The sequence below is a fragment of the Caretta caretta genome, chromosome 9, assembly GCF_965140235.1.
Source record: "Caretta caretta isolate rCarCar2 chromosome 9, rCarCar1.hap1, whole genome shotgun sequence".
NCBI lineage: Eukaryota > Metazoa > Chordata > Testudines > Cheloniidae > Caretta > Caretta caretta.
Genome location: NC_134214.1, coordinates 23048416 through 23071313, shown reverse-complemented (window position 1 = coordinate 23071313; position 22898 = coordinate 23048416). Strand labels below are relative to the sequence as shown.

General features: G+C 42.1%; 1 protein-coding gene across 1 annotated transcript in view; it reads left to right on the top strand.

The window, feature by feature from the left end:
- The first annotated feature begins 2123 nt into the window (after positions 1-2123).
- IQCJ (IQ motif containing J) overlaps positions 2124-22898 on the top strand; it is a 114502-nt gene continuing 93727 nt past the window's right edge. Inside the window, exon 1 of the mRNA XM_048862798.2 lies at positions 2124-2498. Coding sequence (XP_048718755.1) covers positions 2490-2498 — 9 coding nt within the window. The 5' untranslated portion in view covers positions 2124-2489. The remainder of the gene's footprint in view (positions 2499-22898) is intronic.

Sequence of the window (22898 nt, the reverse complement as noted above, 5' to 3'; positions counted from 1 at the left end):
GGCAGTGAAATAGTTAATATTTACATTATGATCAGTGGCTATCTGAGTTAAAAATTCATTGAGATTAAAGGAGCAGATCACACATCTCAAAGCTGTTGTTTCAGGCTCTCTGAAAACTTGGGCAGACATAAACACATTAGCTACGCTTAGTCCACGGGTTGCAGGTTTCTTCACAACCATGAGAGCTAGAGAGGTAGGACTTAGTGGCCAGATGAGCAAGTAAACACAGGAAGATGTAATGAAAGTTCTGATGGTACCTTAATTAGAGTGGGTGAGACCAGTGATCACTATAATACTATATATGAATTGGTAGTGAATAGAACACAGGCACTGCCTTCTGTAGGTGAGAATGGATTGTTTACAGGTTTAAATGAGAACTTTTGCAGTCATCTCTGATCATAAGCTTTAAGAGCATGGTGCTTGCTACATAATTATTTCTGAAATGTAAGGGCAGGGCATATAGTTGCAATTGTCATCTGCCCAACTGATCACAATTGGTTCCTTCCAATTACTCCATAATTTAATGTCATATTTATTTTTTAAAAGAGGGATCTGAGCCATAACTCCAGAACCCAGAAGCCGCAGAACTTAGAGGACTGATTCCAGATCCAAACTTTGAGGCTTCACTAAATATTAAATATTTCTGCTTTGCATGTCCAAAACTGGTTGGTGAATAGCTGACCGTCTGGCTTTTTGGGACACTCTATATGACTCTCCATCCTCGCTAGGCACCCTTTAATATAAGGATTTTTGCATTTCCCTGTTTTAGTAATAGGGTTTCTAATACTATTTTTTCAAAGAACTGATTTGTTAAGAAGACGACAGACTCAAGAATCCCTCCAGTTTTTTAGGCTGGGTAGACTCATTATTAACATCTTTGGTCCCTGTAGATTTGAGTTAAATTTAACATAACTAACATATATCTAACGGTGAGGGCCATTATTATTTTCTTAGTAATAGTTACCATTAAAACAAGACTTTTACTAAAACTAAAACAGATTTGTGTTACTAAATTATTAGTGCATGCAGGTGTAAAACTAACACAAGAAATGCAATTTACCATGACCATTCTTTCTTGAACTCTTTTTCTATTAAAAAGAAAAGGAGTACTTGTGGCACCTTACAGACTAACCAATTTATTTGAGCATAAGCTTTCGTGAGCTACACGAAAGCTTATGCTCAAATAAATTGGTTAGTCTGTAAGGTGCCACAAGTACTCCTTTTCTTTTTGCGGCTACAGACTAACATGGCTGCTACTCTGAAACCTCTTATTCTATTGTTCCTTATCTACCATAATGTTTTGAAGTGTGTACTTAAAAATGTTTTGCATGCTAACATGCACTTTGCTTACATGAGTGGGAAATATCAAAATTCACCAGAGTGTTCCTTAGACAATCTGAAGCAAATGCTCAATGCAAACTATTGAAATTATCCTTTTTGCTAACAAAATCAAGAGCTCAAACTGCATTTGAAAGACTGCATTGGCAGAGGCAGTTTTTATAATGACTGAAGTTATTTGTGCCTTTACAGACCCTTCCACCTATATACACAACATTTGTTGCTAGATATCTTCTTTAGCACTTGAACTGTTGATTTGAATCTTTTTGATACTATTTCCTGAAAACACAAATACTTGAACAAATAATTATGCTGACATTTTTTCCAGTTGCTTGAAAAGTTGTGAATGATCTCTCTTTAATGATGTATTTTAGCTGCCTGGTATTGCACAAGCAACAAAAAACAAAAATCTCTTTGTCCAAAGTGCATTGTAAAAAGCCATGAATCCACTTCGATACAATAAAGGAATTAAATGTGTAGGGTTGCCAACCCTCCAGGATTGTCCTGGAGTCTCCAGAAATTAAAGATTACTGTTTAATTAAATATTATGTCACATGATGAAGCCTCCAGGAATACATCCAACCAGAATTGGCAACCCTACCTCTGTGTTGGGATTAATAAAATTCACAGCAAATAGCTGAAGGAATGATCCATTTGAAGTTTGTATTGGCATCTTGGGAAGGGGTGTGTATGTGTGCACATGCTGCTCCCCCCTCTTTTTCCCCACCCCCCATTAACTTTTGATTCAGTATTGTTCCTGGATGAACATTTTAAAAACGAGCTGAGATGTAACATGCATGTTTCTGCAGAGCCACTAAGGCAGGAACAAATTCATCCGTAAATTCAAGTTTCCTTTCATTTCCAAAACTATACATCTCCAAATTACAGTGAATTAATTCCTGAGCTGGAGAGGTGCCAGAAGTTTCTCATCTGGCTGTCTGTGGGCTGCATTTCTTTTTTCTTTTGTTTTTTTTTCTTTCTTTTTCTTTGTGGCTTTCTGATGCCTATAATGAACTCAACTCAAAGGTTTACAGCCTCAGACTTGCCTGATATTCTGTAAGAGTCAGATCAGGCTCTGTAATACTAAGGAATACTGTTCCAGTGTCAGATTCTTAGTCTGATTTCCCTGCAGGTGATTCAGAAACTCCAGGATGCGTCTGGTAATGTATTTAATTTTCTAAATAAGCCACTTAGGTGTTTCCTTTGTGGGTATTTTTGGTACTCTAGTGTTCTGGGTTTTTAAACTAATTGAATGTAAAGATGCTGGGGAGGTTGCCTGTTGCAAACACTGATGCTGTTTGTTTTAGCTGTCAGCCAAAGATGTGTAGGTAGATTTCATAAAGGGACCTTTTGTCTTTAGATAAGCAGGCTTACAAATACTGATAAGCAGATGCAATTTATAATGTACACAAAGCAATAGTAAATTTATTAGATTTAAATTAAGACTATATTATTCAAACTCATATTTGTGAGCACAGAAATGAGAGATGTGTGTTTATTGTAACAGAATTAAAACGGGGTTTGAAGAAATGTCTGGGAATTCACTAAATTGTAAAAGAATGGTGATTCAGCTGCGGTAGCAGAATTTCTGTAGGGTTTTTAAACTGCCTTTTATTTTACTGGAGAAAAATGTGGCTACGCCTCATAGTAACCCTACAGGGCTTTGAGCTTCAGTATTCAGCAAGCAGTTTAGCTATTTTAAATACTAGACCTTGAATAGTAATTAGATCAATGTAAAACTTCTGTAGCCAAGAGTTAATCTATTTGCCAATATGTAAAAAACCATATGCAAGGTCATGTGTGAATACACACATACACACACAAAATATATATAAATTAATTTGATGAACTCTTACAGAATATCCTGTAAGTGTGAATCTGTGATTTTTAAATTATTTGTATTGTAGTCAATTAACCATATTTTTGACATTCTCAAGAGAATAGTTCAGTGGTTCTTGTCCCTAGTGACTTTGTTCTGAGGTGCTTATTAGCTACCTTGCACATGAAAGGCATTATTATGAAAACAAATTTTCTTACCCATTTTAAAAATACCTCCACAAAGTAGAGCATATTCAGTTTTGTGCCATGTGTGTGTTGTAAAAAATAACTTGCACGATATGAATTATTTTAATAGACTTTAGAAATAATCCATACGGCTTTTTGTATCATTCTCTACCACTTAAAATATAGGACATTTAAAATACTGTATTCATCAATAAAAAGCTATTAATCTGAAATACAGTACATTGAAATGAACATATATAAGTCGCATATAAAACTAAGTATTATTAATTAAGAGAAGAGATGTTGTAAAGTAACACATTTTGGAGACAGTAAATTGGCATTAAACCTAATTGCAAATGGTAGTTCTGACATTTCAATTTAGGATTCTCAGCAAGCAAATTAAAATGGCTTATACACTATGCAGGCAGTATCTAGCTCTCACTTAGCTATTTCTTCACTTTGGGCTTGCTCCTTTTGAATTGCACAGGGGGGAAGAGATCTGGTTTCACACAGTGATATATCTGACGTGGTATAGTTAGAGGATGTGGGTTGTAGTTATAGTGTGGGTACGAGAGAACAAATATTTGATGACAAATTTTATATGAAGCAAATATTAATATGAGCCTTTACATTCTCTAGGACAATTTGTTAGATCAGCGACTCTCAAACTGTGGGTCGGGATTCCCAAGTGGGTTGTGACCCTGTTTTAATTTGGTCACCAGGGCTGGTGCTAGACTTGCTGGGGTCCGGGGCCGAAGCCTGAGACCCACCACCCGGGGTCAAATCCCAAGGGCTTCAGCCTTGGGTGGTGGGGCTAAGGTTATAGGCCCCCTGCCCTCCCACCCAGGCTTTGGCTTTGCCCCCTCACCCTTCCCCCAAGTCCGGGGCGGCAGGGCTGAGGCAGGCTCAGGCTTTGATCCTCTCCCCAGGGGTTGTGTAGTAATCGGTGCAATGAAGTTTGAGAACCCCTGCATTAGATGATTATAAATGAACTTGCTAAACTGAACAAGAAATAACATGCATTAGAGGAAAATAATTTATCTAGAGTTGGACATATTGACTTTATTGTCCAGTTGAAGTTTCAATATATGTCTTACCTAAAGGTGGTATGCTTGCTTTCAATATAATTGGGACAGTGTTTTAAAAAAAACACAAAGAATTTACCTCAGTACTTAGTTAATTTTAAGTGTTTAAAAATGGAATCAAATTGTTGTATGGCTATATGAAAAGTAATATCCACTGTGTGAATTACAATACTCAATTTGTTCACATCCTAACCATTATAAAGAACAGATATTTTACCAGTTCTTATCTTGCTTTCTAATCTTATCTTGTATTTTTATGCTATTTAAGGGTTCAATCCTGCATATGCTTACTCACTCCAGCAGTTTATTAACTCAACTAATCTAAATGAAATCAATGGAAATATTCAGATGCCTAATGCTCACAGGATCAAGTCAACTTCCACATTAAAATTTTCTGTAGTCCTGACATATGGAAAAGAGACCAAATTTTAACAAAAACTTCAACATTTATAGTGACTTTTGACTTCACTCCAAGGAAGCTGTATTGTCAAAGTTTTTGTGCCAATCTGATTTTGTTGGTGACTTCATATTGTTTATAAATATATAAATGATAGGTTTTTACAGTCTGGTATGGCTACTCTTAGTTTTGCTTAATGTTTTAAAAGAGATGACTCTCTAGCTTCTTGTTGGATTTGAACAGGAAATAACTTTGAGAGGATTGGAGTAACTTCTTCTGGTCCCCAGAAATGTACAGTTTGTTGTGCAGTAGCTGGAGAAGCAAATATACTGCTGTTTTGCAGTGCATGTAGTACATTCTGCATATTGAACCTGCTACTAGCATAGGCATCGACTCCCAAGGTGCTCCCCATGGGAAAAAAATAGCTGGTGCGCATAGTGGGTACTCAGCATCCACCAGCAGCCCCTGCCCCCCTGATCAGCTCTTCCCTCTTTCCCCCAGCGCCTCCTGCCTGCTGCGGATCAGCTGTTCAGCAATGTGCAGGAGGCACTGGCGGGGAGGTGGAGGAACAGGGGAGGGAAGATGGAGGCCAGGAAGAGGCACAGCGTGGGTGGGCCTTGGGGGAAGAGGTGGAGTGAGGGTGAGGTCTGGGGCAGAGCAGGGGTCGAGTACTCCCTGGCAACTTAGAAAGATGGTGCTTCTGTTTCCTAGTGAAGTCAATGGGAGTTTTCCTATTGACTCAATAGATGTAGGATCTGGCCAACTGGTAGCAAAGGTTGCTATGTTAGCAGTCTGTGGATGAGTTTTCAATAGTTAGTAAAAACTATTTCACATAATTCAATATCTGAGATAACGAACCTAAAACTAGTGTGTTTCTTACTGTTTGACCTGCCATCAAGATACAGTATACTGAACAATATCTTCTGACATTCATCACCTGAAAGCTACAGCTTTTAAGAGAGCTTTGCATCTGATGAAGTGGGTTTTAGCCCACGAAAGTTTATGCCCAAATAAATTTTAGTCTCTAAGGTACCACAAGTACTCCTCGTTCTTTTTAATATGTATGTTGAAAATAATTGAACATTACCGAGTAACTTGGTTTTAAATATTTTCCTAGGCAATACTTTTAGCCAAGTAAATATGGTACAGTACACTTGATTTGTCATTTGTCAGATTGTATTAGATTCCTGAAATACAATTATTCTGCCATTCTATAACTTTTAACAGATCTAACCTGAGTAGAGCTTATCTTAAAAACATACCATTTAATGTTAAATATCCCTGGCAATTATTGAACCATTGTTCAAATGCAACACAAGACAATGACATACTTACTACTTCTTGGAATTTATTTAGAGCTTAATCATGAGATATGTGAAGTGTTCTCCACTTCCCCTGCCATCAGTGGTATTTGTAGACACCTAGTATTTTGCAGGATCAAGTTCTTAGTTTGAAAGACTAATAAATTGTTTTGGGGAAGGACAGGTATTTGGTAGGTAGCAGCAGTGATCACTAAATTTAGTGATGTATGGATGCCATTGAAAATGGAGAGAGAATAAAATGGATCCTAGAGAGATTTAGCAGGTAAAACTACAAACTAATATGATGGACGGTGTAGAATGTAATACAACATATATGGGAGGGAGAAAGTTGGAAATTAAAGATCTAAACTAGAGAGAAGCTTGCAATGCAGTAGGTTGTCAGTGCAGTTTTGTACCGCATACATAGACACATCTCGCAAGCAGGTAATAGTCCCTCCAATGATGATCACTGCAGGAACATGCTTGAAGTGTAGCTTTTATTTCTGGGCATCATAGATTCGAGGGCCAGAAGACAGTTGTCCTAGAACTTCTGCAAAATAAATTTTGAGAGAATATCTTTAAGAAAACCAACCAATTTCAATCAGTAGAAGAAGAGCAACAATGAAGGACTGGAGGGACTCGTTTATGAGCAGATAGATGCTCAATATGAATAGTTTGGAAAAATTGCAGAGGCTAGGGAACACAAATCTCAAAGAGCGAGCACCTCCTCCTTCTCTGGCTCTGATACACAGCTTCTGAGCAAGTCTACTGTATCAGATCAGGCCCTACATGTGACTCAGATGGCAAAACACCTATCTTGCCCAGTTTGTGAATCGTTCTGGATGCCTAAGTCCCAGATGCCTAGAGTTGGGCAGCAGTGCATGTGCCCGAAGGTCTAAAACTTAGACACCTCGGAAACTTTTACAGCAGAAAGTTAGGTGCCGAGTGAGTTTAGGCACCTATAGGGTTAGTGGCAGTCAAGCAGGAGTTTCAAGGATCGCAGTGGAGCAGCTCATGGGGACTTAGGACTGACTCTGGAATCAGGCACCTAAGTTGTTTCATGGATCACTTCTGAGTGTGTCTACCAGATCAGGTCCCATTCAAAATTTGGCTGGAGGAGGAGGAGGTGTAACCTTCAAGTGATTAAAGCACTCATCTGGGGTTAGGGACACCTAGGTTCAACTTCCCCCTCTCTTCCCCTCTGGCAGAAAGGATTTGAACAGGGGTTTCCCACCTCTCTAATCACTGGACTATGGGATGTTCTGATGTGCAGCTCCTTTGGTCTCTCCTGTTGAAGCTGTTCCACTGGATAAATAATGAGTGGTTGAAGCAGGTGGACTGGACCCAGGGTCTCCCACAATCCACCCATTTTCCGCACTAAACTGTTGTCCAGTGTTGCTGTAGTGTGACAATTGCTGTGGTTAGATGCGGCAGAATTTTAGCAGTAGGTGATTTGCCCTGTTCTTATGGGCTCCATGATGGTGATATCAGAGTATGATAATGTAATCTTTATATTTCGTTATATAGTTTGAAATCAGTTTGTAAGATACGTTATCATTTTGGATGAATAGTCTGTCTCTTTTAAAATTCCATCTGTCCTGAAGGATGAATTAAATTGCATGAAACTGAGTCCAGCTTTAAAAAAAAAAAAAAACAACCACCAATCCCTACTTGCAGGACAGGTAGGATCTTAAAAGGATCAGGAAAATATCCCATTTTAATACAAAATATCAAAGTTGTTCTCCTAGAAAAGTACTGGAATACCAATGTTTGGTTTACTGATAAGTTAAGAATCCTTCCCTGGAAATTTGAATATGGGTTTTTTTGTTTTTGTTTTTGTTTTTTTTTTACAATGAGAGTTTGAGAACACTAACATGCTGTATTAATTACATGCTGTAGGAAGACAAATATTTTAGCACATATGTTTAATACTAGAATATGCCAGCTACTCTGAAAATAGAATTTGAAATATGAACAAAAATGGTCAAGATGTTTTTGAAGATACTTTCACCTGCGTTCCATTACATCTCCAACTGCATTTGTGCATCCCAGGTTGGCTGCATAAATTCAGCCACCTTACCTACTCTTGATAAGCCTAAAAGAATAAGGGAACGTTAACTTGTCTACTGTGGTCATGCCCCTAATTAGGAGTGTTTTGGCAGATGTCTTTACATCAGTTTCTGTAGCATGGAAGGTAACTGAGTTTCTTTCTCTTGCTATCCTGGGCATAAAAGCAGAAACATTAGGACTGGAATGCTTTCAAGAGAAATTACTCTTGATTATACTAGCTACTTGCCAAACACTTGTCTTGCCAGGAAATGGAAAAAATAATGTCCACACCTCAACAAATGGACTAATGAGTTTAACTTATATGTCAATTTGGAAATAGTAATACAAATACAAAAACAAACCCAACTGTTCATGTTTTTATTTGGATACTTCAATTTTTTGCTCTCACTCCATTAGTATTTATAATCAGGATTTTTCTAAGCAAGTCATTTCTGTGTTACTATTCAAGCACCATGTGGATCAGTCATACCCCTGTTCTACAGGAGGCACAATGTTTAAGACCTGATTGTTTAGTGGACTTTACTATCTCAACGCTTGCAGGTGAAACAGGAGAATACCAGAAATGATAGAGGTCAACTCTGTAAAAGGGCAGACTCGGCACGAAAACCTTAACAATAGGGCAAGGATATTGGTAACCTGGATATCTATTACAGCTATTGTACCTTGTGTCTACATTGCATTACCCTATTACAGTGGTTTTCAAACTTTTCAGGCTGCAGACTCTTTTCCAAATGTAGTCTACCACATATCCCCAGAGAGACATGGGTGGGCACATGGGGGTCATGCGCCCCCACCCCCAATTTCTGCCTTTCATTTAGCAACAGCTTCTAGAGCTTTTCAAACTGTGGGGCACACTCCCCTAGGGAGGTTTGGTGGGGGGTGGTGGGAAGGGCGACACCAGGCTGCTCAAGCCAGCCCAGCCCAGCGGGACTCTGAGAGGAAGTGCCACCTCAACCCCCTGACTGACTTCAGCAGGCCACCTTGCCTGTCTGGGTTGGGGGAGGCAGAACCAAAATTGTAACTCAGAGGGGGCTCAGCTCAAAATTCAGGGCTGCTTCCCCCGACCCCCAAATGTTCCTCTGTGCCCCACAGTTTCAAAAACTCTGTACTAAATAAAATGTGTTGTCTGCCATTACAGGATTTTTCTCATGTACCCGCTGATGAGAGCTCGTATACTTCAGTTTGAAAACCACTGTGGCCTAATGTAAACACAAGGGACAGATTACTAGAAAGCGATTAAGGCATGAAAGGTAAAGGGACAACAGTGGCAGGAAAGTAGAAAAGCATAGTAGGGGCCACGTTTCCCTTTACACCATACGACTGACCGTTGTCTGGCCTCCAGTGGTAACTACTTTCCAGATGGCTCCGACCAAGAGGCAACCCAGAGTGGGAAGCTGCAGACAGAATTCTTGAAGAACCATATTTCCCTTCCTCACAGGGATGTGTGAGGCTTAATGTTTGTAAAGAGCTTTGAGATAAAGCATCTTACTACTATGGTTGTAAAATGTTCTTTCTGCAGCTGACTTTGACGATAGCATTTGCCATCTGTTCTTTATATACTTTAGAAACAGGACATTATTCATACACAGATTCAGAATTTAGGAACTGCACCACAGGGCATCTGTAACTCCACCTGCTTTTGATACAGATAGGTTAAACTGAGCATAACCCTGTCTGTCTTCTCCAGGTGAATAGTTGGCTCTTGGACCAACTACCATGGTCTGAATGTTGGAACTTTTAGCTATTTCTCAGTGTGTTATACTAATCTTGTGCTCTAATTTGATTGCAACTCACACTGAACAAACCTGCTTTGCTTGGTCTGCCTCTAGTATTAGAGGTTTTTCCTTTTTCACTTTCATCTCTAAAATGAAGCTATAGTCACAAAGGTTATTAGTCAGGTGCTGTAAGTAAATGCTATCAACCCTGGAAGAAAGAGGCAACAGTTAAACTCATTAGTAAAGGGAAGGAAGAGTCCGTTGGCACCTTTAAAGATTAACATATTTATTTGGGCATAAGCTTTCGTGGGTTAAAAATTCCACTTCTTCAGATACCCCTCTGATACTTAGTAAAGGGAAGTTCTACTCTCTAGAAAAGCTGAGTGCAATGCTCTGAAAGTTGATGTTCTGGGCAATCTGATTCTTTAATCTCTAGTACTTGATTTAAAAACAACACAATGAAATATTGTTGGAAAAGTAGCTATGTAAAATGACTCTCCCTCAATTGCTCTGTTCCTTGTGTACTTAGTGTTTTTCTGAATTTTGTGGGTGACAAAAATAATTGTTGTACAGGACCTAGCACACTATTGAGTTTTAATTAATAATAAACTTTGGGAGAATAATCTGCAGTCTATTGTGGCTTGCACATCATTAATAGAATTGTTAACTATATTTTAATTGCTTTGGCCAAGCTTCCCATCCATTAAAACTGTCAACTTAATTAAAAGCAATGAAATAACCTAGTTCAGTCTTGGCATAATTTGGAGATAGTGGGATAGAGAACTGTCTTTGAGGGCATAATTTGACCTGCAGAACCTTGTAACTGGTGATGACAGAGAAGACTCAGTTTTGCATAAGAAGTACTAAACTTTCCTGTATAGGTTTGTTCCATTTATTTATGTCCCAGGTAATTAATTGTATATGATGAAAAGCAAAAAATCAGTCTGTCCCTGTTCAGAATACATCTGACCTCCAAGTACTTTCGTAAAACAATAACCTTCTGTGACACTGTTATGAATTTTTTTTCTGGGACACTTTTTTTGACTTGTTTATGAAATATAATTTTTTCTTGTCAAACAGTTTCCCTTAATTACAACTTCTAAATGTTTTGTTTTATAGCCATAAAATGGTCCCCAGAGCATTTCTCAAACCAGCACATCGTTCCTGAGCCTGCAATCAGATCTATATAGTGAGGGTCATGAGAGCTCGGTGTCACTGAAATGCTGATTCATTCAAAAAAAAAAAAAAAGGTGGGGAGGAGTTGTGGTCTGGGGGTACCTAGACTTGAATGGGATTCTGCAGAGACGTAAGTGTCTGGTCATGTAGCTTCTTTTGCAGGACCGTATTGAGGACTGTTGTCATAAATATAAAGGGAAGGGTAAACCCCTTTGAAATCCCTCCTGGCCAGGGGAAAGCTCCTCTCACCTGTAAAGGGTTAAGAAGCTAAAGGTAACCTCGCTGGCACCTGACCAAAATGACCAATGAGGAGACAAGATACTTTCAAAAGCTGGGAGGAGGGAGAGAAACAAAGGGTCTGTGTCTGTCTGTAGTCGTCTTGGCCGGGGATAGACCAGGAATGGAGTCTTAGAACTTTTAGATAAGCTATTACCAGCAGGACAGTGGGGTGGGAGGAGGTATTGTTTCATGATCTCTGTGTGTATATAAAGTCTGCTGCAGTTTCCACGGTAAACATCTGATGAAGTGAGCTGTAGCTCACGAAAGCTCATGCTCAAATAAATTGGTTAGTCTCTAAGGTGCCACAAGTACTCCTTTTCTTTTTAGAACTTTTAGTAAGTAATCTAGCTAGGTATGTGTTAGATTATGATTTCTTTAAATGGCTGAGAAAAGCATTGTGCTGAATAGAATAACTATTTCTGTCTGTGTATCTTTTTTGTAACTTAAGGTTTTGCCTAGAGGGGTTCTCTGTGTTTTTGAATCTAATTACCCTGTAAGATATCTACCATCCTGATTTTACAGGGGGGATTTCTTTATTTCTATTTACTTCTATTTTTTATTAAAAGTCTTCTTGTAAAAAACTGAATGCTTTTTCATTGTTCTCAGATCGAAGGGTTTGGGTCTGTGGTCACCCGTGCAAATTGGTGAGGCTTTTTATCCAACATTTCCCAGGAAAGGGGGGGGTGCAAGTGTTGGGAGGATTGTTCATTGTTCTTAAGATCCAAGGGTCTGGGTCTGTAGTCACCTAGGCAAATTGGTGAGGCTTTTTACCAAACCTTGTCCAGGAAGTGGGGTGCAGGGTTTTGGGAAGTATTTTGGGGGGAAAGACGCGTCCAAACAGCTCTTCCCCAGTAACCAGTATTAGTTTGGTGGTGGTAGCGGCCAGTCCAAGGACAACGGGGGGAATATTTTGTACCTTGGGGAAGTTTTGACCTAAGCTGGTAAAGATAAGCTTAGGTGGTTTTTTCATGTTCGTCCCCACATCTGTACCCTAGAGTTCAGAGTGGGGGAGGAACCTTGACATGGTGGCATAGTGGTGGGATTAACCTGAAATCATTTTGAGATCCAGTTGAGATTTTTTGAACTAGAAATACAGATTTTAAAAAGGAATTTTTTTTTTCCTGTGGAAAGGAAGTCCAGAAAGCAGCTTTGAAACTGAAAGCAGCTTGGTTTTTCTCTGCTTTGTGGCCAAGCAGAGACAAAAGGGGATTATCTTTGTGAATTGCAGGTTTTCTTTGCCTGGAGGCAGGGTACTTAACTCCTGCAGGGAAATTCACAGTCTTCCAACCCAGAGTTTTTTTTTTTTCTTTTCTTCCTAAAAGTAAATGGGGGGGGGGGGTGTGCTCTACCCATTTGCCTGGAGACAAAAGTGGCAGGGTTGTTTTTTTTTTTAGGATTTTGATTTTTTTGTTTAAAAGGAGCACAGGTTTGAAAAGGAATTTTTTTTTTCTTTGGGCTGGGTAAGCAGGTTTCCAAGTAGTTGGAGGTTTTTTGCTTTAATTTGGGCCCAGAGCAGAGACAAGGGAATTGTCTTTTTCTGTAGGCTGACAATCACTATCAGAGAATAGGTATTCTATTCCAGCACAGCAAAATTTTACAGCCAAGTTTTGTTTGTTTATTTCTAAACCTCGGGTGTAAAGTTAGTTAAAAACAGAGAGGTTAGAATGGCAAAATCCGCGGCTCGACTACAGCTCGAATTAGCCAAATTTCAGGCTGAGGAAAGACAAAGGGAACATGAAAGACAGATAGAACTCATGCGGCTGAAGAAGGAACAAGAAAGGGAGGCAGAACACCACCAAGTGGCTGCTCACAGGAGAGCTATGGAAGCGAGGGACAAAGAACTGGAGGAGAAGGAAAAAGAGAGGAAGTATGTGGAGGAGATGGAGACGATAAAGGCTCAGCAGAATATCCCAACAAACCCTAGTAATCCTTCTCCAAGTACCACTTCCCATCCCAGAAAGTTCCCCACCTACAAGGCAGGCGATGATACTGAGGCCTTCCTAGAAAACTTCGAAAGGGCCTGCCTTGGGTACAACATCTCTACTGACCAATACATGGTAGAGCTGAGGCCGCAGCTCAGTGGACCCTTAGCTGAGGTGGCAGCTGAAATGCCTAAAGAACACATGAACAAGTATGAACTGTTTAAATCCAAGGCGAGAGTCAGAATGGGGATAACACCCGAGCAGTCTCGTCGGAGGTTCAGAGCCCTAAGGTGGAAACCAGACATGTCATTTACCCGACATGCCTACCACATTGTGAAACATTGGGATGCCTGGATCTCAGGAGCAAGTGTTGAATCTCCAGTAAATTTGCCCTTCCTAATGCAAATGGAACAATTCTTAGAGGGTGTTCCTGAGGAAATAGAAAGATACATCCTAGATGGGAAACCCAAAACTGTAATTGAGGCAGGAGAGATTGGAGCCAGATGGGTGGAGGTGGCAGAGAAGAAGAAAACTGGTCGCAGTTGGAGCAGAGACCAGAAGGGACCACCCCAGACCACACCCTATTACCGGGGGCTGCCCAAAGCCCCACCTACCTCCCAAAGAACCCTCCAGACCCCTTATCGTCCCACCACCCCGTTCTCCAGCAACCCTCCTCGCCCCAGTGACCAGTTAGCTGGACGATGTTTTAAGTGTAACGAGCTGGGGCATGTAAAGGCCAACTGCCCCAAGAACCCCAACAGATTACAGTTCATTGCACTGGAATCACACCAGAGGTCCACAGGCCCAGATACCTCCCAGATACCCTTGGAGCGGAGGGAAACTGTGAGTGTGGGCGGGAAGAAGGTCACCGCGTGGAGGGACACCGGAGCACAAGTGTCAGCTATCCATGCTTCCTTAGTGGACCCCAATTTAATCAACCCAGAGATCCAAGTGACGATTCAACCCTTCAAGTCCAACTCTTTCAATTTGCCTACAGCCAAGTTGCCTGTCCAGTACAAGGGCTGGTCAGGAATGTGGACTTTTGCAGTCTATGATGATTATCCCATCCCCATGCTGTTGGGGGAAGACTTGGCCAATCATGTGAAGCAGGCCAAGAGGGTGGGAATGGTCACCCGCAGCCAGGCTAAACAAGCCGTGAGGCCTAGCTCTGTTCCGGAAACTTCTATCAGGACCCGGTCAGAGGTGATGGACCCCGACCCCAGGCCAATGTCTGCAACAGCAGTAGTGGATCCAGTCCCAGAGACCCAGACGGAACCAGTCCCAGAACCAGAACCAGCCAAACAACCAACACCAGACCCCATGCCAGCACTGAATCCAGTACTTGCAACCTCAACACCAGAGGGCCCCACTGAACCCGAACTGGTGGCAGCCAATAACCCTACACAAGAGGCTCAGCCGGAGCCTGAATCCCAGCATAGTGCACCAGCGGAGAGCGGTTCACAGTCAACAGAAACAGCTCCATCCCCTATATCGCTTCCAGAGGGACCAAGCCTAGGTCCACAATCCAATGAGGAACTGATGTCCCCAGCATCAATGGAACAGTTCCAGACCGAACAGGAAGCAGATGAAAGCCTCCAGAGAGCTTGGACGGCGGCACGGAGCAACCCACCGCCTCTCAGCTCTTCTAATCGATCCAGGTTTGTTGTAGAAAGAGGACTTTTATACAAGGAAACTCTTTCTGGTGGACACCGGGAAGACTGGCATCCTCAGAGACAGTTGGTAGTTCCAACTAAATACCGGGCCAAGCTCTTGAGCTTAGCCCATGATCACCCTAGTGGCCATGCTGGAGTGAACAGGACCAAAGACCGTTTGGGGGATCATTCACTGGGAGGGAATGGGCAAGGATGTTTCTACCTATGTCCAGTCTTGTGAGGTGTGCCAAAGAGTGGGAAAACCCCAAGACCAGGTCAAAGCCCCTCTCCAGCCACTCCCCATCATTGAAGTTCCATTTCAGCGAGTAGCTGTGGATATTCTGGGTCCTTTTCCGAAAAAGACACCCAGAGGAAAGCAGTACATACTGACTTTCATGGATTTTGCCACCCGATGGCCGGAAGCAGTAGCTCTAAGCAACACCAGGGCTAAAAGTGTGTGCCAGGCACTAGCAGACATTTTTGCCAGGGTAGGTTGGCCCTCCGACATCCTCACCGATGCAGGGACTAATTTCCTGGCAGGAACTATGAAAAACCTTTGGGAAGCTCATGGGGTAAATCACTTGGTTGCCACTCCTTACCATCATCAAACAAATGGCATGGTGGAGAAGTTTAATGGAACTTTGGGGGCCATGATACGTAAATTTGTAAATGAGCACTCCGATGATTGGGACCTAGTGTTGCAGCAGTTGCTCTTTGCCTACAGAGCTGTACCACATCCCAGTTTAGGGTTTTCCCCATTTGAACTTGTATATGGCCGTGAGGTTAAGGGGCCATTGCAGTTGGTGAAGCAGCAATGGAAGGGATTTACACCTTCTCCAGGAACTAACATTCTGGACTTTGTAACCAACCTACAAAACATCCTCCGAACCTCTTTAGCCCTTGCTAGAGAAAACTTACAGGATGCTCAAAAAGAGCAAAAAGCCTGGTATGATAAACATGCCAGAGAGCGTTCCTTCAAAGTAGGAGACCAGGTCATGGTCTTAAGGGCGCTCCAGGCTCATAAAATGGAAGCATTGTGGGTAGGGCCATTCACGGTCCAGGAGCGCCTGGGAGCTGTTAATTATCTCATAGCATTCCCCACCTCCAACCGGAAGCCTAAGGTGTACCATATTAATTCTCTAAAGCCCTTTTATTCCAGAGAATTAAAGGTTTGTCAGTTTACAGCCCAGGGAGGAGACGACGCTGAGTGGCCTGAAGGTGTCTACTACGAAGGGAAAAGTGCTGGTGGTGTGGAAGAGGTGAACCTCTCCATGACCCTTGGGCGTATGCAGCGACAGCAGATCCAGGAGCTGTGCACTAGCTACGCGCCAACGTTCTCAGCCACCCCAGGACTGACTGAACGGGCATACCACTCCATTGACACAGGTAATGCTCACCCAATTAGGGTCCAACCTTACCGGGTGTCTCCTCAAGCTAAAACTGCTATAGAACGGGAGATCCAGGATATGTTACAGATGGGTGTAATCCGCCCCTCTGAAAGTGCATGGGCATCTCCAGTGGTTCTAGTTCCCAAACCAGATGGGGAAATACGTTTTTGCGTGGACTACCGTAAGCTAAATGCTGTAAGTCGCCCAGACAACTATCCAATGCCACGCACAGATGAACTATTAGAGAAACTGGGACGGGCCCAGTTCATCTCTACCTTGGACTTAACCAAGGGGTACTGGCAGGTACCGCTAGATGAATCTGCCAAGGAAAGGTCAGCCTTCATCACACATCTCGGGCTGTATGAATTTAATGTACTCCCTTTTGGGCGGCGAAATGCACCCGCCACTTTCCAAAGACTTGTAGATGGTCTCCTAGCGGGATTAGGAGAATATGCAGTCGCCTACCTTGATGACGTGGCCATATTTTCGGATTCCTGGGCAGACCACCTGGAACATCTACAAAAAGTCCTTGAGCGCATAAGGGAGGCAGGACTAACTGTTAAGGCTAAGAAGTGTCAAATAGGCCTAAACAGAGTGACTTACCTTGGACACCAGGTGGGTCAAGGAACTATCAGCCCCCTACAGGCCAAAGTGGATGCTATCCAAAAGTGGCCTGTCCCAAAGTCAAAGAAACAGGTTCAATCCTTCTTAGGCTTGGCCGGTTATTACAGACGATTTGTACCGCACTACAGCCAAATCGCTGCCCCACTGACAGACCTAACCAAAAAGAAACAGCCAAATGCTGTTCAGTGGACCGGAAAGTGTCAGAAGGCCTTTAACAAGCTTAAAGCGACACTCATGTCTGACCCTGTACTAAGGGCCCCAGACTTTGACAAACCGTTCCTAGTAACCACAGATGCGTCCGAGCGTGGTGTGGGAGCAGTTTTAATGCAGAAAGGCCCTGATCAAGAATTCCACCCTGTAGTGTTTCTCAGCAAAAAACTGTCTGAGAGGGAAAGCAACTGGTCAGTCACTGAAAAAGAATGTTACGCCATTGTCTATGCTCTGGAAAAGCTACGCCCATATGTTTGGGGACGGCGTTTCAACCTGCAAACCGACCATGCTGCACTGAAGTGGCTTCACACCGTCAAGGAAACTAACAAAAAACTTCTTCAGTGGAGTTTAGCTCTCCAAGATTTTGATTTCGACATCCAACACATCTCAGGAGCTTCTAACAAAGTGGCTGATGCACTCTCCCGTGAAAGTTTCCCAGAGTCAACTGGTTAAAATCGTCCTTGAGATGTGGAAAATATTGTTAGTCTTTATGTACTTGGTAGTATATTTAGAGATGCATATGTCTTATTAACTCTGTTTTCCTAGAGCTCCAGGAAGAAATCCCAGCCAGTGTTTCACCCTAGCTGAGATTTGGGGGGCGTGTCATAAATATAAAGGGAAGGGTAAACCCCTTTGAAATCCCTCCTGGCCAGGGGAAAGCTCCTCTCACCTGTAAAGGGTTAAGAAGCTAAAGGTAACCTCGCTGGCACCTGACCAAAATAACCAATGAGGAGACAAGATACTTTCAAAAGCTGGGAGGAGGGAGAGAAACAAAGGGTCTGTGTCTGTCTGTTGTCGTCTTGGCCGGGGATAGACCAGGAATGGAGTCTTAGAACTTTTAGTAAGTAATCTAGCTAGGTATGTGTTAGATTATGATTTCTTTAAATGGCTGAGAAAAGCATTGTGCTGAATAGAATAACTATTTCTTTCTGTGTATCTTTTTTGTAACTTAAGGTTTTGCCTAGAGGGGTTCTCTATGTTTTTGAATCTAATTACCCTGAAAGATATCTACCATCCTGATTTTACAGGGGGGATTTCTTTATTTCTATTTACTTCTATTTTTTATTAAAAGTCTTCTTGTAAAAAACTGAATGCTTTTTCATTGTTCTCAGATCCAAGGGTTTGGGTCTGTGGTCACCTATGCAAATTGGTGAGGCTTTTTATCCAACATTTCCCAGGAAAGGGGGGGTGCAAGTGTTGGGAGGATTGTTCATTGTTCTTAAGATCCAAGGGTCTGGGTCTGTAGTCACCTAGGCAAACTGGTGAGGCTTTTTACCAAACCTTGTCCAGGAAGTGGGATGCAGGGTTTTGGGAAGTATTTTGGGGGGAAAGACGCGTCCAAACAGCTCTTCCCCAGTAACCAGTATTAGTTTGGTGGTAGCGGCCAGTCCAAGGACAACGGGGGGAATATTTTGTACCTTGGGGAAGTTTTGACCTAAGCTGGTAAAGATAAGCTTAGGAGGTTTTTTCATGCAGGTCCCCACATCTGTACCCTAGAGTTCAGAGTGGGGGAGGAACCTTGACAACTGTATTGCGCACTGTTGCTTGTTTAATCAAAATGATCCAAAAATATTTTGGCTTCTTGGCAACATGAAATTGCAGCTTGCCCTTGAGGTGTATTGTTGCCAACTCCTGCAACATTGTGCATCTCTTGATATTTGTTTTTCTTCAAGCCCTGGTTCCTGAAGTCCTCATTGTGTGAGAATCTCTGCTCTCATTTTTTAATATAAAGTAAGTTTCTACCCTCATGGTTGCCCAGAAGAGCTTGCAAATGTGAATGCTGCAGGCTCAAAAACCAGAAGACAAATAAAAAGAATCCAACATTTATTTGTTTAAAATCTCATATTTAATTCAGTCCCATAACTCTTTTGGGGACATGACTCTCACATTTTGAATGCTAAGGAACTGTAGTTGAAATCTAGGAGCTAATACTATCCCAAATATATCAAATTTAATAAATTATAATAGACCATTTCACATTTCGGTGTTTAAATATACTTTTAAAAACTTTTTTTTTAAAAAAAGGAAAGAAATTAATGTGTAAATTATATTTAATATAATTTTTCTCATTTGTAACTTTCTTAGAGGGAAACAGTAACAATCCAAAGAGAAAACAAAAAGCAAAGATAAAAATAATAAAGAAAAGAAATCACTGTGAAAGGTGTCAGTTTTATTTTTCCTATTCACTGTCTCCTTCCCATTTCCAGCCTTTTAAGTTGGCACTGGGCATAGGAGTCTGTCATTTGTGTATAATGTAGCAGATGAATAGGGTTATATTTTAAATTATCTTCACATTGTAGAACAACTGTCTAGACTTACCAGACATTTTTAAAAAGTCTGCATTTTGATGATCCAATACCATTATATTCTCTCTCTTCTGTTCCCATTTATTTCCTCATGTACTGATGTAATGTCTCTGTCTGCAAAACTAAGAGTCTTGATGTTGCCAGCACTCATGGAAACTACCATGACTAGCGCAATTTCAAGAGTGACTTTTATGACTGCACATGATCTTACATAAAGCCATAAGCTGCTCCAACTTGCCTGTAGGTCACGCTTTCTCTACTAGAGGCTACTGCATCATTTGTAGAACATGGGGAGCCATTACAGCTGCCTGCAGTTTCCAGGTGTCCCAGCTCCCAGTGTGCTCTGATCAGGGCAGGAATGTGGAGCAGGCAGAGCAGTGAGGAACTGCCACCTACCTCCAGCCCACTGATGTGTACAGCAGCAGCCTTAGACTCCCACAATAATATTCTGACACATATGGAGGGGGCGGAGCCACTGAGATAGGAGGCCATAAGGATTCTAGCTGGGCAGCTTCTTCCTTGCCCCCAGCACATGTGCTACCTTGTGGACAGGAGCAGCCTCTGGAGCCTGCTGGGAGGGCTCACTGGAGCATGGAAGGGGAGCAGGAGCTACAGGGCACTGACGGTGTGACAGATTTCTGTTACCAATCTGCCTGAGACGTCAGGTGATCAGTCTGAGGCCACAGGATCATTAAGGGAGAAGATAACGGAACAGACCAAGTGTCTAAGTTTTAAAGCTTTATTAATAAAATAAAGTGGAGAGTGATGGGTGCTTCCCACATCACTCAAAGGAAGGAAGAAAGCGTTAGTGCCCCAAGCCCTAATCCACTTTCATACTCACACATGCTCTACCCGAGGCTGGCCAAGCCTGGGTGTAACGTAAGCAGAAGAGGGGGAAGGCTGGACGGGAGTTCTGTCCTGGGCTCAGGTCATCTGAGGATCCGCTGTGATCTCCAAGTTGCTCCAGCTCTCAGAAGAGGTTTAAGTACCAGGCTACGGGGTGTGGGCGGGTGCTTCATTTAGGGACCTCTGCTCCTGGTGCCCTCTGTGCCAGCCCAAACCAGCTTTCCATGGTGTCTTCAGTTTTGTCAAAACACCCCGGCTCCAGGAATGCAAGGCTTGGCTCCCCGTCTTGCCGTCTCGCCGATGTTTTCAATCTCTGCAGACCTTGTTTTCTTCTTTGCTGGCCTCGCTGCCTTGCAGGTCTTTGCAGTTGGGGTTTCTTTCTTATGGCTGCTCAGGCACATTCAGGCCCCCGTCTTTCTCAGCTGTCAGCCAAGTCTCGGCTGTGAACAGCATCCTAGGGCTGGAGCCAGCATCTTATCGTTGGCCTGAACTTGCTCGCTACAGTGTTGAGTTAACCCGTTCTCTGCTTTCTTTCTCCTTCCCCCTTTGGCCTCTTGCAGCCTGCAAAAAAAATCTTCCATTCCACACTTACTCACACCTTTGACCCTTCCCAAAATATCCTGCACTGCTTGCAACAGCGTTAGCAATATAAAATACTGATCTGCCTTCCCCAGAGGACTCCTTGAGGGAGGGGGCCATTGCGGTGTGACAACAGAGCCAAGGAGGGGGCCTGAAGGGAATATCGGAGCCTGATGTGGGAGTGGGATGGGGGACACAGGCGCTCTTGGCGGGGAGTGAGGAGTAGAACTGAACTGCTGCATGCATGGGAGTGCGCATCTATCGGGTACTGCGGTGGAGTGAGCTAATCAGGGCTATGGTGTCAGGAGGTGGAATCTGGTGGGAGAAGGGCGAGTAGGGCTACAATGTATTCAGGGAAAGATGGATAAAACTGGGGGAAATTGCTGGAGATGAGAGAATAAGGGGACAAAGAGGGAAAGGATGCCACCTTGAAGGTTAAGAGGGAAAGGTGGAGTCCACATCAGGAGGAAGAACAGGTACTCCCTATATGTGAGGATGATGCTTGTGTGTGAGGTTGAATTCTCATACTGACATACTTGGATGTGTCTGCTAACAAAAAGGCAAAGAAAGGGTAGATAAAAAGTGAGACTCTGATCTGGCTAAGCTAATGTGCACTACTCCTGTTCTCTTAAATAAGAAAATCAGCATGACCGTATACTTGGAAATTGTGAAATGGTGCAGGAAACTCTCAATCCTGATTAGGGCCTTTGGGTGCTACCATAATATAAATGAATAATAGGCTAGTCAGAGGAGCTTTCTGTTCCTTATATGCTATTTTGCTATTCTGTTAGGTTCACACAACTTCAGGGGAATGTGTAACTTTACTGTTTCCCACCCCCTCAAAAACACCCCAGCAAAACTTTGGTTCTGTAAAAGCCCAATCTTACAAATGCTAAAGATATGTCCTAAACTATGTGGTAGTGCCTTTTCTTCTAAAGCGGACCTAACAACCAGCTACCAAGATCAGTGATGACTGCTGTGTAGCTTGCCATGGAACAAAAATCCTATTGTGACAATTATTGATCTAGAAACGTGCAGCTTTATAATCACTGTGAAGCCCCAATGGAAAAATCTCTCTCCTGCAAGGTGAGATAGGTTTGGCTAGAAATATTGATGAGTTTTACATTCAGCAAAGAAGTAAAGGAGGAGGATATCAAACGGGTGCTGGAACAACTTTTATAGTGGAGGTGCTGAGCACCATTGAAACAAATTGTAAACCCTGTATATAATGGAAACCACTTCAAGCCAGGGATGCTCGAGCACCCCCTGCACTCCTAGTTCAAGCACCTATGATATCAAGGCAAGTGCTTCCCCGATCCATTCTTTAGTACTTAGTGACTGGTATCAGCCTCTTCATTTCTTTGGTCTCCCAAAAATAAGATCTGCTTCTTTAGTTAAAAAAAAAACCACCCCCAACCAAACAAAAATCCTCTACTTTTAAAAAGTTTGCACTTAAATGTCCATCAAAACCAAATCATTTTGCCATTTAAATTAACAGTCACGTTCTTGAGGCAATAACCCTAAACACTATGCTGTGAAAATGATTCTCTAGTAATGGTTTAAGTTAACATGAGATACTATAGAAAGCATGTGGTCAAGGATTAGTGTAATTTTAGAACAACATAACGTGATTTAGGAAACTTAGGTTTTCACAAAAACCTAAATCATGAAGCAAGTTAACATTATTTTTTTGCTTAGTGAGAAGTGCACCAGCAAATTAATGTCATTGAAGCAGAAGATTTAACTACCGATCTGCAGATTAGTCTGTTTTCTCCTCTAAGTTTATGACTTGAAGTAACATCTTTGGGTGAAGTGTTGTAATTAGAAAGTAAAGCAGAGGCCTGAAGTTGATAAATGTGCCCTGTAGCACTAGCATACTGAGAAGTCTGTAGGTTTCCTTTGGCAAAGTATAGATTTCTAGATGTATCATTAGGACACTGAACCTATTCAATTGGGAGGCAAGTGGTGAGAAGCAATTATATATAGACCTTATTGACAACTTCTGA